An 18,489-nucleotide genomic window follows, 5' to 3' on the forward strand; every position below is an offset into this window, starting at 1 on the left:
CACCGCACCTGCCACTCCACCACCAGCAGCACCTCTGGACCTCCTTCCCTATGCGCCGCACCACCCGTACCTGCCCCTCCCCTACCCATGGCGCCTGCGGACCCCTACCCCACCCTCGGCACTCCCGCCCCTTCCCATCCCACAGCACCTCCGGAACCCTTCACCCATCCACAACATCCCCACACCTGCCCCTCTCCCACCCATGGCACCCCTGCCCCTCCCCCACCTGCAGTGCCTCCGGACCCCTCCCCAATCTGCATCCCCCACTCCTCTGCCCCTCCCCCACCCGCAGCACCTCCCGACTCTTCCCCATCCGGGCCCCACCCCCACTTCTGCCCCCCCTCCACCTGCAGCATCTACAGACACCATCCGCAGTCCCCACCGCACCCGCTACATTCTGTACATCGTGCCCTGCAGGTGCTGTTCACCCCATCGCAAGGGGCTGCGCCTCCTTCACCATTGCACGCCCTTTCATTGTGCAATATTTAACCACTAACAAAGGAATGCAGGTAATACTTTATATAATACAAATATTGAACCCCAGAAAGGCATGCAAGGGTTAAGGGGGCGTAGCCCCTTGCGACGGTGTGAAGAGCGCCCGTAGGGCGCGATGAAGCACCTAGTATATATATATATATATATATATATATATATAAAAGATGCTGTCTTAGATATATATATAAAACATGCCCAAAGAGACATTAGTCTACTGGGTTCTAGAGTCAACGCTATGTCGATTTCTGCTTGACGTGTCCTGTGGAACATGCAATGGACAGGTGATGCAGACTTAAGAGGCATATGGAAGGTTTACCTTACAAGGCTGAAGATTGTGTGGAGAAGGGATCTCGGACCTGGTCTCCACAGCTATAGCTGGTAATTCAGATATTTTGCCTTATATTCCAGCACAGCCTAGGAAAGCACGAAATTATCAAATGCAGTCCTTTTGATCACAAAGAAACAAGAAAGTCCGAGGTGCGTCCTTTCTTGCCAGAGGCAGGGGCAGAGGAAAGAAGCTGCACAACACGGCTAGTTCCCAGGAACAGAAGTCCTCCCCGGCCTCTACAAAATCCACCGCATGTCACTGGGGCTCCACAGGCGGAGCTAGGCCCGGTGGGGGCACGTCTTCGAAATTTCAGCCACAAGTGGGTTCACTCCCTGTTGGATCCCTGGGCAATAGATATTGTGTCTCAGGGATACAAGCTGGACTTCGAGGAGATGCCCCCTCACCAACGGCCCTGCCGGCTTCCCCCCACGAGAGGGAAATAGTGTTAACTGCAATTAACAAATTGTATCTTCCACAGGTGGTGGTCAAGGTTCCCCTCCTTCAACAAGGAGAGGGTTATTATTCGACCATGTTGTAGTCCCGAAACCGGACGGTTCGGTCAGACCCATATTGAATTTAAAATCCCGACAAATATATGAGAAAAGGTTCAAGTTCAGGATGGAATCGCTGAAAGCGTTCGTCGCAAGCCTGGTAGGGGGGGATTTTATGGTGTCTCTGGACATAAAGGATGCATACCTTCATGTCCCCATTTATCCACCTCATCAGGCGTACCTCAGATTTGTGGTATAGGATTGTCATTACCAATTTCAGACGTTGCCGTTTGGTCTCTCCACGGCACCGAGAATATTTACCAAGGTAATGGCGGAAATGATGGACGATCTCCTCATAAAAGCGGGATCAAGAGAGCAGTTGCTGATCAGCGTAGCGCTTTCTCTGGAAGTGTAACGGCAACACGGCTGGATTCTAAATATTCCAAAGTGGCAGTTGGTTCCTACGGCTCGTCTACCTTTCCTAGGCATGATTCTAGACACAGACCAGAAAAGGGTTTATCTCCAGATAGAGAGAGCTCAGGAGCTCATGACACTGGTCAGGAACCTATTAAAACCAAAACAGGTGTCAGTGCATCACTGCACTCGAGTCCTGGGAAGGATGGTGGCATCATACGAGGCCATTCCCTTCGGCAGGTTCCATGCGAGGACCTTTCAATGGGACTTACTGGACAAGTGGTCCGGATCACATCTTCAGATGCATCGGTTAATCACCCTATCCCCCAGGGCCAGGATGTCTCTCCTGTGGTGGCTGCAGAATGCTCACCTTCTCGAGGGCCGCAGATTCGGCATTCAGGACTGGGTCCTGGTGACCACGGATGCAAGCCTCCGAGGGTGGGGAGCAGTCACACAGGGAAGAAATTTCCAAGGTCTGTGGTCAAGTCAGGCGGCTTGCCTTCACATCAACATCCTGGAACTAAGGGCCGTATACAACGCCCTACGTCAAGCGGAGACCCTGCTTCGCGACCAACCGGTTCTGATTCAGTCAGACACCATCACCGCAGTGGCTCATGTAAACCAACAAGGCGGCACAAGGAGCAGGGTAGCGATGGCGGAAGCCACCAGAATTCTTTGCTGGGCAGAAAATCACGTAAGCGCACTGTCAGCAGTGTTCATCCCGGGAGTGGACAACTGGGAAGCAGACTTCCTCAGCAGACACGACCTCCATCCGGGAGAGTGGGGACTTCATCAGGAAGTCTTTGCACAGATGAGGGCATCATGCCTCAACAAAAAACTACAGAGGTATTGCGCCAGGTCAAGAGACCCTCAGGCGATAGCTGTAGAAGCCCTGGTGACACCGTGGGTGTTCTAGTCGGTCTATGTATTTCCTCCTCTTCCTCTCATACCCAGGGTGCTGAGAATAATAAGAAAAAGAGGAGTGAGAACGATACTCATTGTTCCAGATTGGTCACGAAGGGCCGTCTAAGACAGGACTTGTTGCAACAGGGGCCCTGTCTGTTCCAAGACTTACCGCGGCTGCGTTTGACGGCATGGCGGTTGAACGCCGGATCCTAGCAGAGAAAGGCATTCCGGATGAGGTCATTCCTACGCTGATAAAGGCTATAAAGGACATGACAGCTCAACATTATCACCGTATATGGCGAAAATATGTTGCTTGGTGTGAGGCCAGGAATGCCCCTACGGAGGAATTCCAGCTGGGCCGTTTCCTTCACTTCCTATGGTCAGGAGTGAATTTGGGCCTAAAATTGGGGTCCATTAAGGTCTAGATTTCGGCCCTATCCATTTTCTTTCAAAAGGAGTTGACTTCTCTACCTGAAGTTCAGACATTTGTAAAGGGAGTGCTGCATATTGAGCCCCCTTTTGTGCCTCCAGTGGCACCTTGGGATCTTAACGTTGTGTTGAGTTTCCTGAAATCCCACTGGTTTGATCCACTCAAAACGGTGGAGTTGAAATATCTCACGTGGAAGGTGGTCATGCTATTAGCCTTGGCTTCGGCTAGGCGTGTGTCAGAGTTGGCGGCTTTGTCACATAAAAGCCCCTATCTGGTTTTCCATACGGATAGAGCAGAATTGCGGACCTGTCCACAATTTCTGCCGAAAGTGGTTTCATCCTTTCATATAAACCAACCTGTTGTGGTGCCTGTGGCTACTATGGACTTGGAGGATTCCGAGTTGCTTGATGTGATCAGGGCTTTGAAGGTTTATGTAGCCAGAATGGCTAGGGTCAGGAAAAACAGAGTCTTTGTTTATCCTGTATGCTTCCAACTAGCTTGGTGCTCCTGCTTCAAAGCAGTCTATTGCTCGCTGGATCTGTAACACGATTCAGCAGGCTCATTCGGCGGCTGGATTGCCGCTGCCAAGATCAGTTAAGGCCCATCCACTAGGAAGGTGGGCTCTTCTTGGGCGGCTGCCCGAGGGGTCTCGGCATTACAACTTTGCGAGCGGTTACTTGGTCAGGTTCAAACACTTTGCAAAGTTCTACAAGTTTGATACCCTGGCCGAGGAGGACCTTGTGTTTGCTCAATCGGTGCTGCAGAGTCATCCGCACTCTCTCGCCCGTTTGTTAGCTTTGGTATAATCCCCATTGGTCCTTTACGGAGTCCCCAGCATCCACTAGGACGTTAGAGAAAATAAGATTTTACTTACCGGTAAATCTATTTCTCGTAGTCCGTAGTGGATGCTGGGCGCCTGTCCCAAGTGCGGACTTCTTCTGCAATTCTTGTATATAGTTATTGCTTAAATAAGGGTTATGTTATGGTTTCATCAGGGTTGACCTGTTGCTCTGTTGTTGTTCATACTGTTGACTGGGTATGTTTATCTCAAGTTATACGGTGTGATTGGTGTGGCTGGTATGAATCTTGCCCTGGATTACCAAAATCCTTTCCTTGTACTGTCAGCTCTTCGGGCACAGTTTCTCTAACTGAGGTCTGGAGGAGGGACATAAGAAGTGAGGAGCCAGAGCACACCAGAATCTAAATTCTTTCTTAAAGTGCCTATGTCTCCTGCGGGAGCCGTCTATTCCACATGGTCCTTACGGAGTACCCAGCATCCACTACGGACTACGAGAAATAGATTTTCCGGTAAGTAAAATCTTTTTATTATTTTTCTGTGCAGGGTACATACTGGCTGCTTTTGCATGTAGCCCACACACATGAATCAGGCCCATGCTCATTAGAGATCTTGTGGCTATCCTGGCATAGAGCATGAAGCCTCCCTGGACAACAGGATGTCTGGAGCATGTGCAGTAGCCAGGGGCGGAACTCTGGGAGGCAGTGGAGTCGGCTGCCGCCGGGCTCTGACCTCAAGGGGCACATCTCCTCCACTCTCTCCCGCTGCCTGACCCTAAAGATCGTTCGCTGCGAGGAACATTCTGTGTCAGTGACACGGAAGCTGCCTCCTAGTATATACAGAGAGCTGGCTGTGGCTACAGCTAGGGGGAGCTCCAGAACGCAACTCCTGCCAGGCCTCCTTCCAGATGAGCTGGCCAAGTGAAGCTCTCTGTCCCTTCCGTTGGGCTGATAGCAGCAGGTAGGCACTGGCAGCACTTGCCTCAAGCTGCACGGTGGGGGGTGGGGGGGGGTTGTATTTGGAAAGGGGAGGGGGTGCTGGGGGGACTTTAATAAATGTTGGCAGCACTGTGTTTTAAGTGTGCATGTTTAAGTGAGGTGTGTGTGAGTGAAGGAAGCATGTGTTTGTTTTTGTTTGTGTGTGTGTGTTGTTTTTAAGTGAAAGAGGCGTGTGTGCGTGTAAGGGAGACGTGTGTGTTTGTGTGTGTGTGTGTATGTGTGTGTGTGTAAGTGAAAGAGGCATGTTTGTGTGTTTAAGTGAAGGAAGCGTGTGTGTGTGTGTGTGAGTTTAAATGAGGAGGCGTGTGTGTGAGTTTAAATGAAGGAGGCGTGTGTGTGCGTTTAAGTGAAGGAAGCATGTGTAAGTGAGAGGTGTGTGTGTAAGTGAGGGGTGTGTGTAAGTGAGGAGGCCGGGTGTGTAAGTGAGGATTGTGTGTGTTTAAGCGAAGGAGGTGTGTGTGTTTAAGCTAAGGAGGCGTGTGTAAGTAAGAGGCAGTGAGTGTGAGAGGCGTGTGTGTGTTTAAATGAAAGTGGCGTTTTTGTGTGTTATTTATATATATATATATATATATATATATATATATATATATATCTGTATATCGGCACACCACTGCGCCAAAGCATCTACATTGTGACACGCTGGTGGGTGAGGGAGTACTGTAGGTGTGCTATAAAGGTAATGCTGGTGTCTATTTTATTGTGATGACTGACTTGGAGTGCCGTCCACTTTGTATATGTATCTATATTACTATTTGGAAAGGCACCTGAGCACGCTACTACTGTTCAACATGAGTGCCGGATAGCTACATAGGAGGGTGTGTGTGTATACCAGTATGTAGGGGGGCACCAACATTTATCATGCTCCGGGCGACTGGGGCGAACTTACGCCACTGGCAGTAGCGCATTCCTCTTTCAACACATTGGGCGGGATACAGAATGCTTCCTGACCCTCATTGCATTCATATTGGTGTTTAGTAGCGCCGTATGCAGAAATGTTTCAGCAGAGGACAGCTTTGATCCCTCCCAGAGGATGTTATTGGGTAACGTCATCCAAAGATGGGGTTACCCCATACTTGCCTATCCTCCCGGAATGCCTGGGAAGCTCCCGAAAATTGGGTGGTGCTCCTGGCCCCCCGGAAAGGTCAGCAAGTGTCCCGCATCCGCCACTAGCTCCCACCCCCCCCCCCCACTTGGCCGCCAAAATCGGAGCACTAATGGGCGGTCTGAATCGCATCATCGGAGCTCCGCCCCCCGCTCTCCAGTGCCTGTTTCCTCGGTACTGAATAGCGGGGGGCAGAGCACAATGACGATTTTATGCCGCCACGCCCGGCCACGCCCCCTCACTACCGGACACGCCCCCCTGTACGCCGTCCAGGCTGCCCCCTCCGGAAGGGGGGGGGCAGCAATATCGGCAAGTATGGGTTACCCAATGAGTCCAAGCTCCGGAATTTATCGCGTTCCGGAGCTTGGTGCATTTTCAGATGTGTGACTGCAAAAACACAGGTTGATGCATCCTGTCCATTGTTATAGATTGTCTCAATTGCAGATTCTTAATGTAAAATAAAATATGCTGTACCTTTGTCAGTGAAGGTCCTCACTATACTGCACATGTTGCTGGTGTATTTGTCTTGCAGCTGTATGTACAGTGGATGGAGGAGAACATTACAACGTTAATAATCTGAGCCTGGATTGCTCTCTTACCCCTGCAAATTGCTATGCAGTGATCGCACAAGACTGTACCAATCAATTAAGGTTCTTGATCGCCATGAAAAAACTGGGTCAAGCAATTTCAACCTTCGAATGAATGTCAAGCTGGGATCCTCGTAAGTGCCCTGCTAATGAGCCGGAATTGTTGGAAAAGGTTATTCTGCCAATCCGTTCACTAAAAATGAGCTTTGTGATACGTCTGCCCCCTTCATTACTAAAGGGTCAGTCGCTGTAAAAGAGACGCTGAGGGGATATCGCCAGCAAAACGAGCAGCGTCCTGTGTTATCCTGTGCAGAGTACTGACCTCTGAGGATGCAGATCTGTGATAACGCTAGATAGATAAATACTATATATAATGGTAGCTGCAGTCATAGCCAGATTAAGTGGGGGGGGGGGGAGATACAGGGCATACTGTACCCCAGGTCCCCCTTTGTCAGCCCTCCGCCCCGCCAGATCACACTGACATCACTAGCTTTCCCTCTTAAGCAGCAGCAGAACCAGCAGCCAGAATGTGAGCAGGACAGTATGCCAGTGCAGGCAGAGATACAGGAATATCATGTTTTCATGTGCTACCGACAGAGGTTTCTGACCAGAGGAGAGATAGGAGGGTGGAGAGAGCTGTAAGTGACACAGGGATTCCAGCTTCTCCTCCCCGCCTGGGTGTCCTGAATCCTGTGTAAACTGTTACGCAACTAAACCATTTGGGTCTAGAGATAGAGGACACACACACAGAGAGTCCTCCGGAGTCCTGTCCCAGTGTGTAAGTAGTACAGAGGCTGCTGCTATTCTTGCATGTGGACAAGATACATTATTTTATTTTTCTATGTGTATTTTAAGGTTGTTGTCTTTGTTCCACGACAAGAAAAGTTTATACAATAGTTGTCTTTCAATTAGGTGGAGCTATAAACGGTACCCAGACATTATTAAACTATTAGTTAAAACTAATATACACCATTGGTTTAATTTAACATACACAATCTATACCTCCACCATGACCCATTCCAGGAGGGACAAAATGCTCTCTACCTGACTTCCTTCTTAATTTATGATTGCAATCACCTGTGTTGAAACACCTTTCTTAGTTCAACACAGGTGACGCCAATCATATATTAAGAAGGGAGTCCAGGTAGAGAGCATTTTGTCCCTCCCGGAATGGGACATGTTGGGAGGTATGCACAATCTAATATACATCTACCACCTTCCATCTTGGCCCCCCTGTCTTAAGTGCCCCGGGCACCTCAAGGTTTAATCCGGCCTGGCTGCAGTATATGCCGTACCTGGATAATTAGTGGCCTGTTGGAGGGGTCAGGGTTCTGCTGAACCCCCCCCCCCCCTCCCCTCCCCGTAGACAGCGCCAGCACTTTGATGAGGGGAGAGAGACCAGTGGCTGCTGCAGCGGCAGCCTCTCTCCCCAGCGATCACACATGCTGCTCTCGAGGAGAAAGGCGGCTGCAGAAGCAGTCACTGCTCTCTCTCCCTGTGTGATGTGTGCAGGGGGTGGCGGGTGAGCCAATCGCACCCGATCGCCACCCGCCAGCGCATATCAGTCCTACCTACTCCCTTCCCCCCATACAGTGCGCGTTATCAATAAGGCCCATCAACTAAACCAATTTTCATGAGGAATACAGACTAAAGACTTACATGAGGCACTGAGGCATGAGGTGCAAATTGATGTGTCTGTGATTAGGTGATGCTTCACTCTAATATGACGATAGCTGGTTTACTAGGATGTATATATTATACGTACATAATACTTGTTAGGTCCTGTTACATTCTTTTTCTTCCAATTAATCAATTAATTCCCTTCTCATTACTCAGAGATATTAAGATCTATGCTGATGTCTCGGAGGAGCGCCAGATTCTTCTGAACGGAATGTGGCTGTTATTAGAGAACGACACGTATATAAACGACAAAAGGTACAGTAATACAAATAAGCCAGCAGTCTACGGATAAAGAGGAAGAAATAAATGATAGACGGACGGATGGGGCATCGCAGTGACGGGGACTATTCCGTCTCCAGAGGGATTCTCTTTATTTGGCAAAGATAACGTTCATGAAACCTCATACTGCGGGCTGCGGCGAAGGAGGAGACGTGGCGGCTTATTAACACAAGTGCAGAGAATACTTACATACTGTAGATCTCTTGTGTCTTGTTTCTCTGCGTCTTACACTGATTCCACAAACTGATGAGTGGAATGTGGCGGAATTATATGTGCAGCCTTTATTCAGAATCCCTGCTGGATGAATATATATCGTTTCTTCCCAACACATAACTCTTATATTTATCAGTCAGCTTGCCGTTACAGTATGTCTCAATGTCTGGGAATGAAGTGTGTGCCGGTGGTGATATTGCAGAGGTATACAGGCACACACACTCGGATGACTCATGCTATGTACAGCCTAGATACTCAATGAGTGGTGTTAGTTTATTGATACAGTAGCAGGTACAGCCGTACTCACTGTTACACACTGATTCTCATGGAGTGGAGCTTCAGCTCAGCAGGGTGTCATACAGTTCAACAGCCGGTAGTGTATGTAGGCACTGGGTAGTGGTGCAGGAACACTGGAATCATCAGAATCAAAATCAGATATATTGACCAGTTATACATCAGCACACCTGGAATTTGTCTCCGGTAAACTGCACGTCAAAATTGTGGATTGAAGGTAATCGCAGGTAAGTGGAGGATTTGCCTTCCACTGTGATGCTATAACACAGTCTCACACAGTAAATGCAAGATGGCCCCTGCACATGCTCAGTAAAGATCTCAGCAGCCACCTTGGGATAGGGCATGAAGCCTTCCTGGAGAACGGGAAGTATGGGAGTCTGCGCAGAGGCGCACTCCTCTTTCAACAAGAATAACCTCATCAGAGGGGAACCGCAGCACAGAGTCCTTTGACCACCCCTCTGGTCTGTACAGCAGAAGAGAGACCATAAGTGCTTGAGACATGGATAGTTCCATAGCAGAACATGTTCACGAGGCTTGGATAGTCCCATAGCAGGGACATGTGCATGAGGCACGGATAGTGCCATAGCAGGACATGTGCACGAGGCACGGATAGTCCCATTGCAGGGACATGTGCACGAGACACGGATAGTCCCATAGCAGGGACATGTGCACGAGGCTTGGATAGTCCATAGCAGGGATATGTGCACGAGGCTTGGATAGTCCCATAGCAGGGACATGTGCACGAGGCACGGATAGTCCCATAGCAGGGACATGTGCATGAGGCACGGATAGTCCCATAGCAGGGACATGTGCATGAGGCACGGATAGTGCCATAGCAGGTACATGTGCATGAGGCACGGATAGTCCCATAGCAGGGACATGTGCACGAGGCATGGATAGTCCCATGGCAGGACATGTGCACGAGGCATGGATAGTCCCATAGCAGGGACATGTGCAAGAGGCATGGATAGTTCTATGGCAGGACATGTGTACGAGGCATGGATAGTCCCATAGCAGGGACATGTGCGCGAGGCATGGATAGTCCCATAGCAGGGACATGTGCGCGAGGCATGGATAGTCCCATAGCAGGGACATGTGCACGAGGCATGGATAGTCCCATAGCAGGGACATGTGCACGAGGCATGGATAGTCCCATAGCAGGGACATGTGCATGAGGCATGGATAGTCCCATAGCAGGGACATGTGCATGAGGCATGGATAGTCCCATAGCAGGGACATGTGCACGAGGCATGGATAGTCCCACAGCAAGGACATGTGCACGAGGCATTGATAGTGCCATAGCAGGGACATGTGTATATTGCAGAGCACAGTTGTGGTACTACAACAATTTATTTAGAGACATGATATATGTGTGTATTACACAGTCTCTCAGGTGTCCCTAGGCTTCTCTCTGTAGGTACAGTACAGTCTGGGGCTGTTTTTTGCTTCGCCCCAGACATGAAAGGGTTACTGCCTGAAATTATAGTGTAATATAATCAGTGTTCTTCCCCCTCTGTAGACACAATTAGTTGGGGCTTGGATATTTGCCACATACAGCGGCAGAGCTCGAGTCACCTCACCACCCGTTCTGCTATCGCCCTCTCAGGATGACGATTACAGATTCAATCACCGAATGAAGCTTTGTTTATTGAGAAAGATATTTTTTAATCAGCGAAGGTTTTAAAATATATTTTCTAAATAAGTTTAGACTATTTTTAAAAACCTAAATAAATGCAATTTCTTACGTTAATGGCACTGAAACCCTAAGAAGCCTATTTAATAAAATCAGCGATAACCAGCTGATCATTTTCTGTACTCTTCGCTATTTGTTTTTCTATAGATTTTTATTAAATTTCCTACCGGGAATTCGGGAAAGTCAATGCGAAAAGGAACTGTCCCTGTGAAGAGGAAAAGGTTCTATGGTTTGGATCTTCTAATGACAGAAAATGTAAAAAATAAATCAGTTACAGGACCAATATTTAAGGCACTATTCCCTAAACAGCTTCCCTAGGGGGTGGTCCTTTGTTGGCCAAAAGATCTCAAATGTCCAAGAGCAAATCTGCAAAAATAGTCCCTTGGAGCGACTGTTAAAAATGTTGCCCAGTGGGGCTTCCCACTAATTCAGAGGCAGTTTTATATCTTTTTTATAAGGTGCATGTTTTTGGGTAAGAAGGGCGATTAGGTCTTCTTCTGAAATAGAACCCTCGCACCAAGATCACCCGACAAATAGTAATCAGTCTTTCAGTTTTTTGTGTAACCAACAAAAATTTATTTACAACAAGGTTTAAAAACTCTGCTCTTACATCAATAGTAATGCAGCTTTCTGCTGAGAATCACTTCCAATCCAAAAATCCAACGCGTTTCGTCAATAATTTGCATCAGCAGCCTGACCCAACAATGGGGGTCATTCCGAGTTGTTCGCTCGTTGCCGATTTTCGCTACGGAGCGATTAAGGCAAAAATGCGCATGCGCATGGTACGCAGTGCGCATGCGCTAAGTATTTTTGCTCAAAACGTCAAACCAGGAACGAAACGGCCTAAACTGATCGCAATTTGGCCCTCATTCCGAGTTGTTCGCTCGTTAGCTGCTTTTAGCAGCATTGCACACGCTAAGCCGCCGCCCTCTGGGAGTGAATCTTAGCTTAGCAGAATAGCGAACGAAAGATTCGCAAAATAGCGAATAGAAATTTCTTAGCAGTTTCTGAGTAGCTCCAGACCTACTCACAAATAGCGATCAGTTCAGGCCGTTTCGTTCCTGGTTTGACGTCGCACACACGCCCAGCGTCCGGCCAACCACTCCCCCGTTTCTCCAGACACTCCCGCCTTTTTCCCTGACACGCCTGCGTTTTTCCGCACACTCCCAGAAAACGGTCAGTTTCCGCCCAGAAACACCCACTTCCTGTCAATCACACTACGATCACTTCAACGATGAAAAATCTTCGTTCGGGCGTGAGTAAATCTACTAAGTTTTGAGCAAAAATACTTAGCATATGCGCACTGCGTACCATGCGCATGCGCATTTTTGCCTTAATCGCTCCGTAGCGAAAATCGGCAACGAGCGAACAACTCGGAATGACCCCCTTTGTGAGTAGGTCTGGAGCTACTCAGAAACTGCTAAGAAATTTCTATTCGTTATTTTGCGAATCTTTCGTTCGCAATTCTGCTAAGCTAAGATTCACTCCCAGAGGGCGGCGGCTTAGCGTGTGCAATGCTGCTAAAAGCAGCTAACGAGCGAACAACTCGGAATGAGGGCCAATATTTTGGGGGTAAATTATATTGATAAGCGTTTATTTTTTTTAATCAACACAATTAGAAGCAATAAAATGATTCTACCCTATTCACTGTTATTAACACAATTGAATCTTCCATGGTACAGATGGAGCCCTGCTCATCTATCCCTTTAATAGGAATAACTGAGCCACTGCGGTCGGACTTAACCCCCTGCTGTAATGACTTAATCCCCTGCTGTATTGTTCTCTCTGTATTGTATTGCAGCTGAGAACAATAGATGAAAGCCTTATGCTAATAAGCCTTGGTGCACCTAGGTGCAGCAGAGTAGGCTAGATGAACGTGGCTCCATCTGTATAAACTCAACCCCTCACACGAGAGCATCTGTGTGGTCGCTATTTGGCCTTTTCCCCTAAGAAATGTAACATTTTTGGCCTGTCACAGAACGACAGGTGTCTTACACAATATAACAATAAGTAAACTGTTTCTTTTATTTTAGATTGTATCAGAATTCACAAAAATGCGACAACAGTGACAATACAGGCCCCAAAGAATGGTGTGCAGCTGATCTCGTACGACGGGCGCTCTGCCAAGGTATACAAACCTCTAATCAGCAAAACCTCCCTGCTACTGGGCTTTGCGCCTACGGATTGTCTGCATTGTTGGGTTTTATCAGCTCAAAAGGCCCATTAGGAAAGTATTAGTGTATTTTATATGAGATAATGTATCTCCTGCCGTAAATTATAACAATGTTTTAAGTCACAGAGAAGTTGCATGGCCGTTCCAAAGCACAGCGCGTGGGGTGTGTTCCTGCACTCCCGGGAATCGAAGGTGATAAACAATAGGCAGGAGCAGAGCCGGCCCTAACCAATATGATGCCCTAGGCAAGATTTTGGCTGGTGCCCCCTAGCACCACCGCTAGTTCTGCAGGAGATGCCTGGCATGAGTCAGCTGGCAGCTCTGCTGTCGGGCGCCTTTTGTTTATGAAAATGCATCATAATATTTGCATTACTATGGCTAGGATGCACAAGCAGCTTCTGCTGATTAAAATGATATGCAGCATGCCTATATTCTGTGTGCGGCTGTGTCTGTATCTGCATATGAAATGCTACATTACAGTGATTTACAGGAATACACTGCAACGTAGCATTTCGTATGCAGATACAGCCGCAGTCACACACAGAATATAGGCATGCCGCATATCATTTTAATCAGCAGAAGCTGCTGGTGCCCCTAAGCATACCAATTGCCCTAGGCATTTGTCTAGTTTGCCTATGCCTAAGGCCGGCTCTGGGCAGGAGGCAGTGTGCTGTTCCTTATACTACAAAGTCATTCTAATGAGAACCAGGGTAACACAGGAACCCAAAATTACACACACTGACAACAAAACACAATTCTTTTATAGTACATTTACTAACACACACCTGCATACACATGCATACACATAAAAATACATACATAAATACATACATACACACACACCTACATACACACACCTACACACACACACACACTCACCTGCATACACCTACACACACCTGCACACACCTACATATGACTACACTCACCTACATACACCTACAATTACTGTACCTACATACACCTACACACACACATACATATGCTTACCGAGATCTACAAACCTACTCACCCACATACACCTACATACACCTACACACACCTACATACACTTACATAAACTGTACCTTCATACACCTAGACACACCTACACATGCAGACAGGTCACACACAAGAGCCGCACACCTGTTCATATAATACAGTAGATAAAATATTTCGTATCACGTAAGAATGAAAGTAGAAAAAAATATTTTTACGTTCCGCACACAAAATACTATTATCTGCGCACAATCAATGAAACACGCAGCAATCACCTGCAGAGGGCAACCGCCATCATCATCACTATGTAGAGGTAGCGGCTGTTTGTCACCATGCAGCAATAATGTATGAGGACGCATCTGTATAAGCTTCTACATGTGTATCCGCATCTGTTCACAGTTACACCGCCCTTTTCCTCCACATCCTCCAATCACAAGCAAGTGTAGATGGACGCAGCACTACATACACGGCTAAATGCGTGGTATGCACCGTAGCGGTGGGATGATTTCCTCTACAGAAACGGGCGCACACATAACTGTTCATCAGGCTCATTAGTTACATTCAGTATATACACAGGCAGCACTGGTGTATTATACACACACCTTGTCCTTTAGATTAAGATACAATTAATACATATTTATGTAATAGGGTTTAAGAGATAATTCTTTGTTCTGTGTCTCTTTCATCAATGTGGATTGGGGCAATGGTTCCTGGTTCCTGGAGAGTTCAATCAGGTCCTAAACTAAGGCTGTATTCTACTGATATTCCAGGTTCACATATCTCCGTTGATGCGAGGAAAAACGTGCGGACTTTGTGGAAATGCTGATCACTACGGGCAAAACGATCACCAAATGCCAAACCATGAAACGGCCAAGAGTTGCAATGGTCTGGTTCATTCATGGACTATACCTGGAGCTTCATGCCAAGGGAGTAAGTTTTATTGTTTATCTATGTACCAGGTATCTGCTCAGAATGTCATCATGGATGTTAGGGGGACATGTAATATGTTAACATTCACAAATGTTGACATGGTGAAAATGTGCACATGTTCATAATGTCACCAATTAAAATGTTTGTTTTATTTGTAGGGTTAAGTTTAGGGTTAGGGGCTAATGGTTAGGGTTGGGTGTGAGGTTAAGGGCTGGGTTTAGGGTTAACTTTAGGGTTATGGTTGTTGTAAGGGTTACATTTAGGGTTAGGTTTAGGGTTGGGTTTAGGGTTGTGGTTAGGTTTAGGGTTAGATTTAAATTTGGGGTTAGGATTAGGGTTGGAGTTAGCGTTAATGGTTAGGGTTAAGGTCAAGGTTAATGGTTAGGGTTGGGAATGGAGTTAGGTTTAGGGTTAGATTTAGGGTTGAGGTTAGGTTTAGGGTTGGGGTTAGGTTTAGGAAAAGATTTAGGATTGGGGTTAGGTTTGGGATCAGATTTAGGGTTGTTTTAGGTTTAGGGCTGGGGTTAGGTTTATGGTTGGAGTGAGGGTTGGAGTTAACGGTTAGGGTTGGAGTTAGGGTAAATGGTTAGGATTGGGATTGGAGTTAGGTTTTGGGTTAGATTTAGGGTTGAGGTTAGGTTTAGGGTTGGGGTTGGGTTTAGGAAGAGATTTAGGATTGGGGTTAGATTTAGGATCAGATTTTGGGTTAGGGTTAGGGCTGGGGTTAGGTTTACGGTTGGAATGAGGGTTAGGGTTAATTGTTAGTGTTAGGGTTGGAGTTAGGGTTGGGGTTAGGTTTAGGATCAGATTTAGGGTTGGGTTAGGTTTAGGGTTAGGGCTGGGGTTAGGGTTACGGTTCGAGTGAGGGTTAGTGTAAATGGTTAGGGTTGGAGTTAGGGTTAAAGGTTAGGGTTGGGATTGGAGTTAGGTTTAGGGTTAGATTAAAGGTTGAGGTTAGGTTTAGGGTTGGGGTTAGGTTTAGGAAAAGATTTAGGATTGGGGTTAGGTTTAGGATCAGATTTAGGGTTGGTTTAGGTTTAGGGCTGGGGTTAGGTTTATGGTTGGAGTGAGGGTTGGAGTTAACGGTTAGGGTTGGAGTTAGGGTAACTGGTTAGGGTTGGGATTGGAGTTAGGTTTAGGGTTAGATTTAGGGTTGAGGTTAGGGTTGGGGTTAGGTTTAGGAAGAGATTTAGGATTGGGGTTAGATTTAGGATCAGATTTTGGGTTGGGGTTAGGGTTAGGGCTGGGGTTAGGTTTACGGTTGGAAAGAGGGTTAGGGTTAATTGTTAGTGTTAGGGTTGGGGTTAGGTTTAGGATCAGATTTAGGGTTGGGTTAGGTTTAGGGTTAGGGCTGGGGTGAGGTTTACGGTTCGAGTGAGGGTTAGGGTTAATGGTTAGGGTTGGAGTTAGGGTTAAAGGTTAGGGTTGGGATTGGAGTTAGGTTTAGGGTTAGATTAAAGGTTGAGGTTAGGTTTAGGGTTGGGGTTAGGTTTAGGAAAAGATTTAGGCTTTGGGTTAGGTTTAGGATCAGATTTAGGGTTGGTTTAGGTTTAGGGCTGGGGTTAGGTTTATGGTTGGAGTGAGGGTTGGAGGTTAGGGTTAATGGTTAGGGTTGGGATTGGAGTTAGGTTTAGGGTTAGATTTAGGGTTGAGGTTAGGTTTAGGGTTGGGGTTAGGTTTAGGAAAAGATTTAGGACTGGGGTTAGGTTTGGGATCAGATTTTGGGTTGGGGTTAGGGTTAGGGCTGGGGTTAGGTTAACGGTTGGAATGAGGATTAGGGTTAATTGTTAGTGTTGGAGTTAAGGTTGGGGTTAGGTTTAGGATCAGATTTAGGGTTGGGTTAGGTTTAGGGTTAGGGCTGGGGTTAGGTTTACGGTAAGAATGAGGGTTAGGGTTAATGGTTAGTGTTTGGGTTGGAGTTAGGGTTAATAGTTAGGGTTGGGGTTAGGTTTAGGATCAGATTTAGTTTGGGTTAGGTTTAGGATTAGGGCTGGGGTTAGGTTTACGATTGGAGTGAGGGTTAGGGTTAATGGTTAGGGTTAGAGTTAGGGTTAATGGATAGGGTTGGGGTAAGGTTTAGGGGTAGATATAGGGTTGGGGTTAGGTTTAGGGTTATGATTGGAGTCAGGGTTAATGGTTAAGATTAGGATTGGAGTTGGAGTTAGGGTTAATGGTTAGGGTTGGGGTTGGGGTTAGGTTTAGGGTTGGGGTTAGGTTTAGGATCAGATTTAGGGTTGGGGTTAGATTTAGGATTAGGGCTGGGGTTTGGTTTAGGGTTGGAGTCAGGGGTTAGGCTAAATGGTGCAATAATGGTATGTTGACATTCTGATGGAGACATTTGTCCATGTAAGCATTCGATCTAACATCCATGTCAACATGCAGACTGTTAACATTCACAACATGTGAATATTTTGACATTCTGACTCTTATCTATTCATTACACACCCATATATATACCACACCAACATATCACACAGCGCTGTGCAGACTTCCTATAGTCATTGACATCACTCCAAGGCCAAGTGGATTTTACAGTCTAACCCCCTTACTGCAGGCACACACACCAGGGACAATCTGCTGGAAGCCAGTAAGTTCCCAGTAGGTTCTTAGGCTATAGGAGGAAACCTATGTGGAGAACATACTGTACATGTAGTGGACACCTGGGTAACAAGACATTGAAAGTAAAGGTTTCCTTTCAACTCAAGATTGGCTGAAATGAGAATTAACCAACCTTTCAGCATGGTCAGGATTATTTATGCCAATGCTGGACTGCCCCAATTGCCTAATACTATGTCTGGTATGCAGAAAAAGACCTCAGTGACTTTGAAAGTCCCTAATGTTTCTGTTGTGGTGCTGGCATGGAACTCTGAGGGATAGGCAATCACAGCAAAGGGCTACAGACCATACTCGTGGATGGTGATCATTCAAAAAAACAAGGCAACATTCTGTAGGTGAGTATTAGTTAAATGGTTAGAAACAGCAGAAACCCAGTAAATGCATGTTTGCCAGTTCATGGAGAGAAGACAGCAGACTATGGACTACCAAGCAGTGGAGGAAGGTGATACGATCAGATGAATCCCTCACCATGTTCTCAAGGCAACATCCTAAAGAATTTCCAAATTTTCCTTCCCTCCATTTGCAACATTTTCCTTGGAGAGAGATAAAGTTCCAGCCAATCAGCTCCTGACATGCTACAGGGGGATGTAGTTACCATCCCGGCGGTCGGGAAACCGCCGGTCAGCATACCGATACCGGAATCTCGACAACCAGATTGCCGGCTGGGGGCCGAGGGCTATTCCCACTCGAGGGTGTCCACAACAACCATATAATGGAAATAGAATCTGTCGGCATGCTGGCGGCCGAGATCCCGGCGTTGGTATGCTAACCGTTGGGATCCCGGCCGCCGGACACCCGTACCCAATGCGTTACAGGCTGTGATTGAAAAATGACAGGAGCTGATTAGTTGGTACTTTTTTCTTTTTCATCCACTAGGGGTCACTGGAGTACTCTTGGGACGGTCGATAGCTGGGAGAGACACACATTTAAATATTTAAATGTGCAACTCTCCTCCCCCTCCATACTCCCAAGTGCCTCAGTTTCTTTTGTGTCTTCGAGTTGGGAAGACACGTTACTGAAGTCTGCAAAGACTTTTATTTTTACTTTTTAATTTTTACTTTTATTTTTTTTTTACCCCAAAGTCCC

The 18,489-nt window shown here is 47.0% G+C and overlaps 1 protein-coding gene across 1 annotated transcript in view; it reads left to right on the top strand.

The window, feature by feature from the left end:
• LOC134957578 (vitellogenin-1-like) overlaps positions 1–18,489 on the top strand; it is a 215,095-nt gene that overhangs the window by 183,767 nt on the left and 12,839 nt on the right. The window contains exons 30-34 of the mRNA XM_063939575.1: positions 6,493–6,660; positions 6,786–6,861; positions 8,384–8,479; positions 12,738–12,834; positions 14,628–14,787. Coding sequence (XP_063795645.1) covers positions 6,493–6,660; positions 6,786–6,861; positions 8,384–8,479; positions 12,738–12,834; positions 14,628–14,787 — 597 coding nt within the window. The remainder of the gene's footprint in view (positions 1–6,492; positions 6,661–6,785; positions 6,862–8,383; positions 8,480–12,737; positions 12,835–14,627; positions 14,788–18,489) is intronic.

Source organism: Pseudophryne corroboree, chromosome 9, assembly GCF_028390025.1.
Source record: "Pseudophryne corroboree isolate aPseCor3 chromosome 9, aPseCor3.hap2, whole genome shotgun sequence".
Lineage (NCBI taxonomy): Eukaryota > Metazoa > Chordata > Amphibia > Anura > Myobatrachidae > Pseudophryne > Pseudophryne corroboree.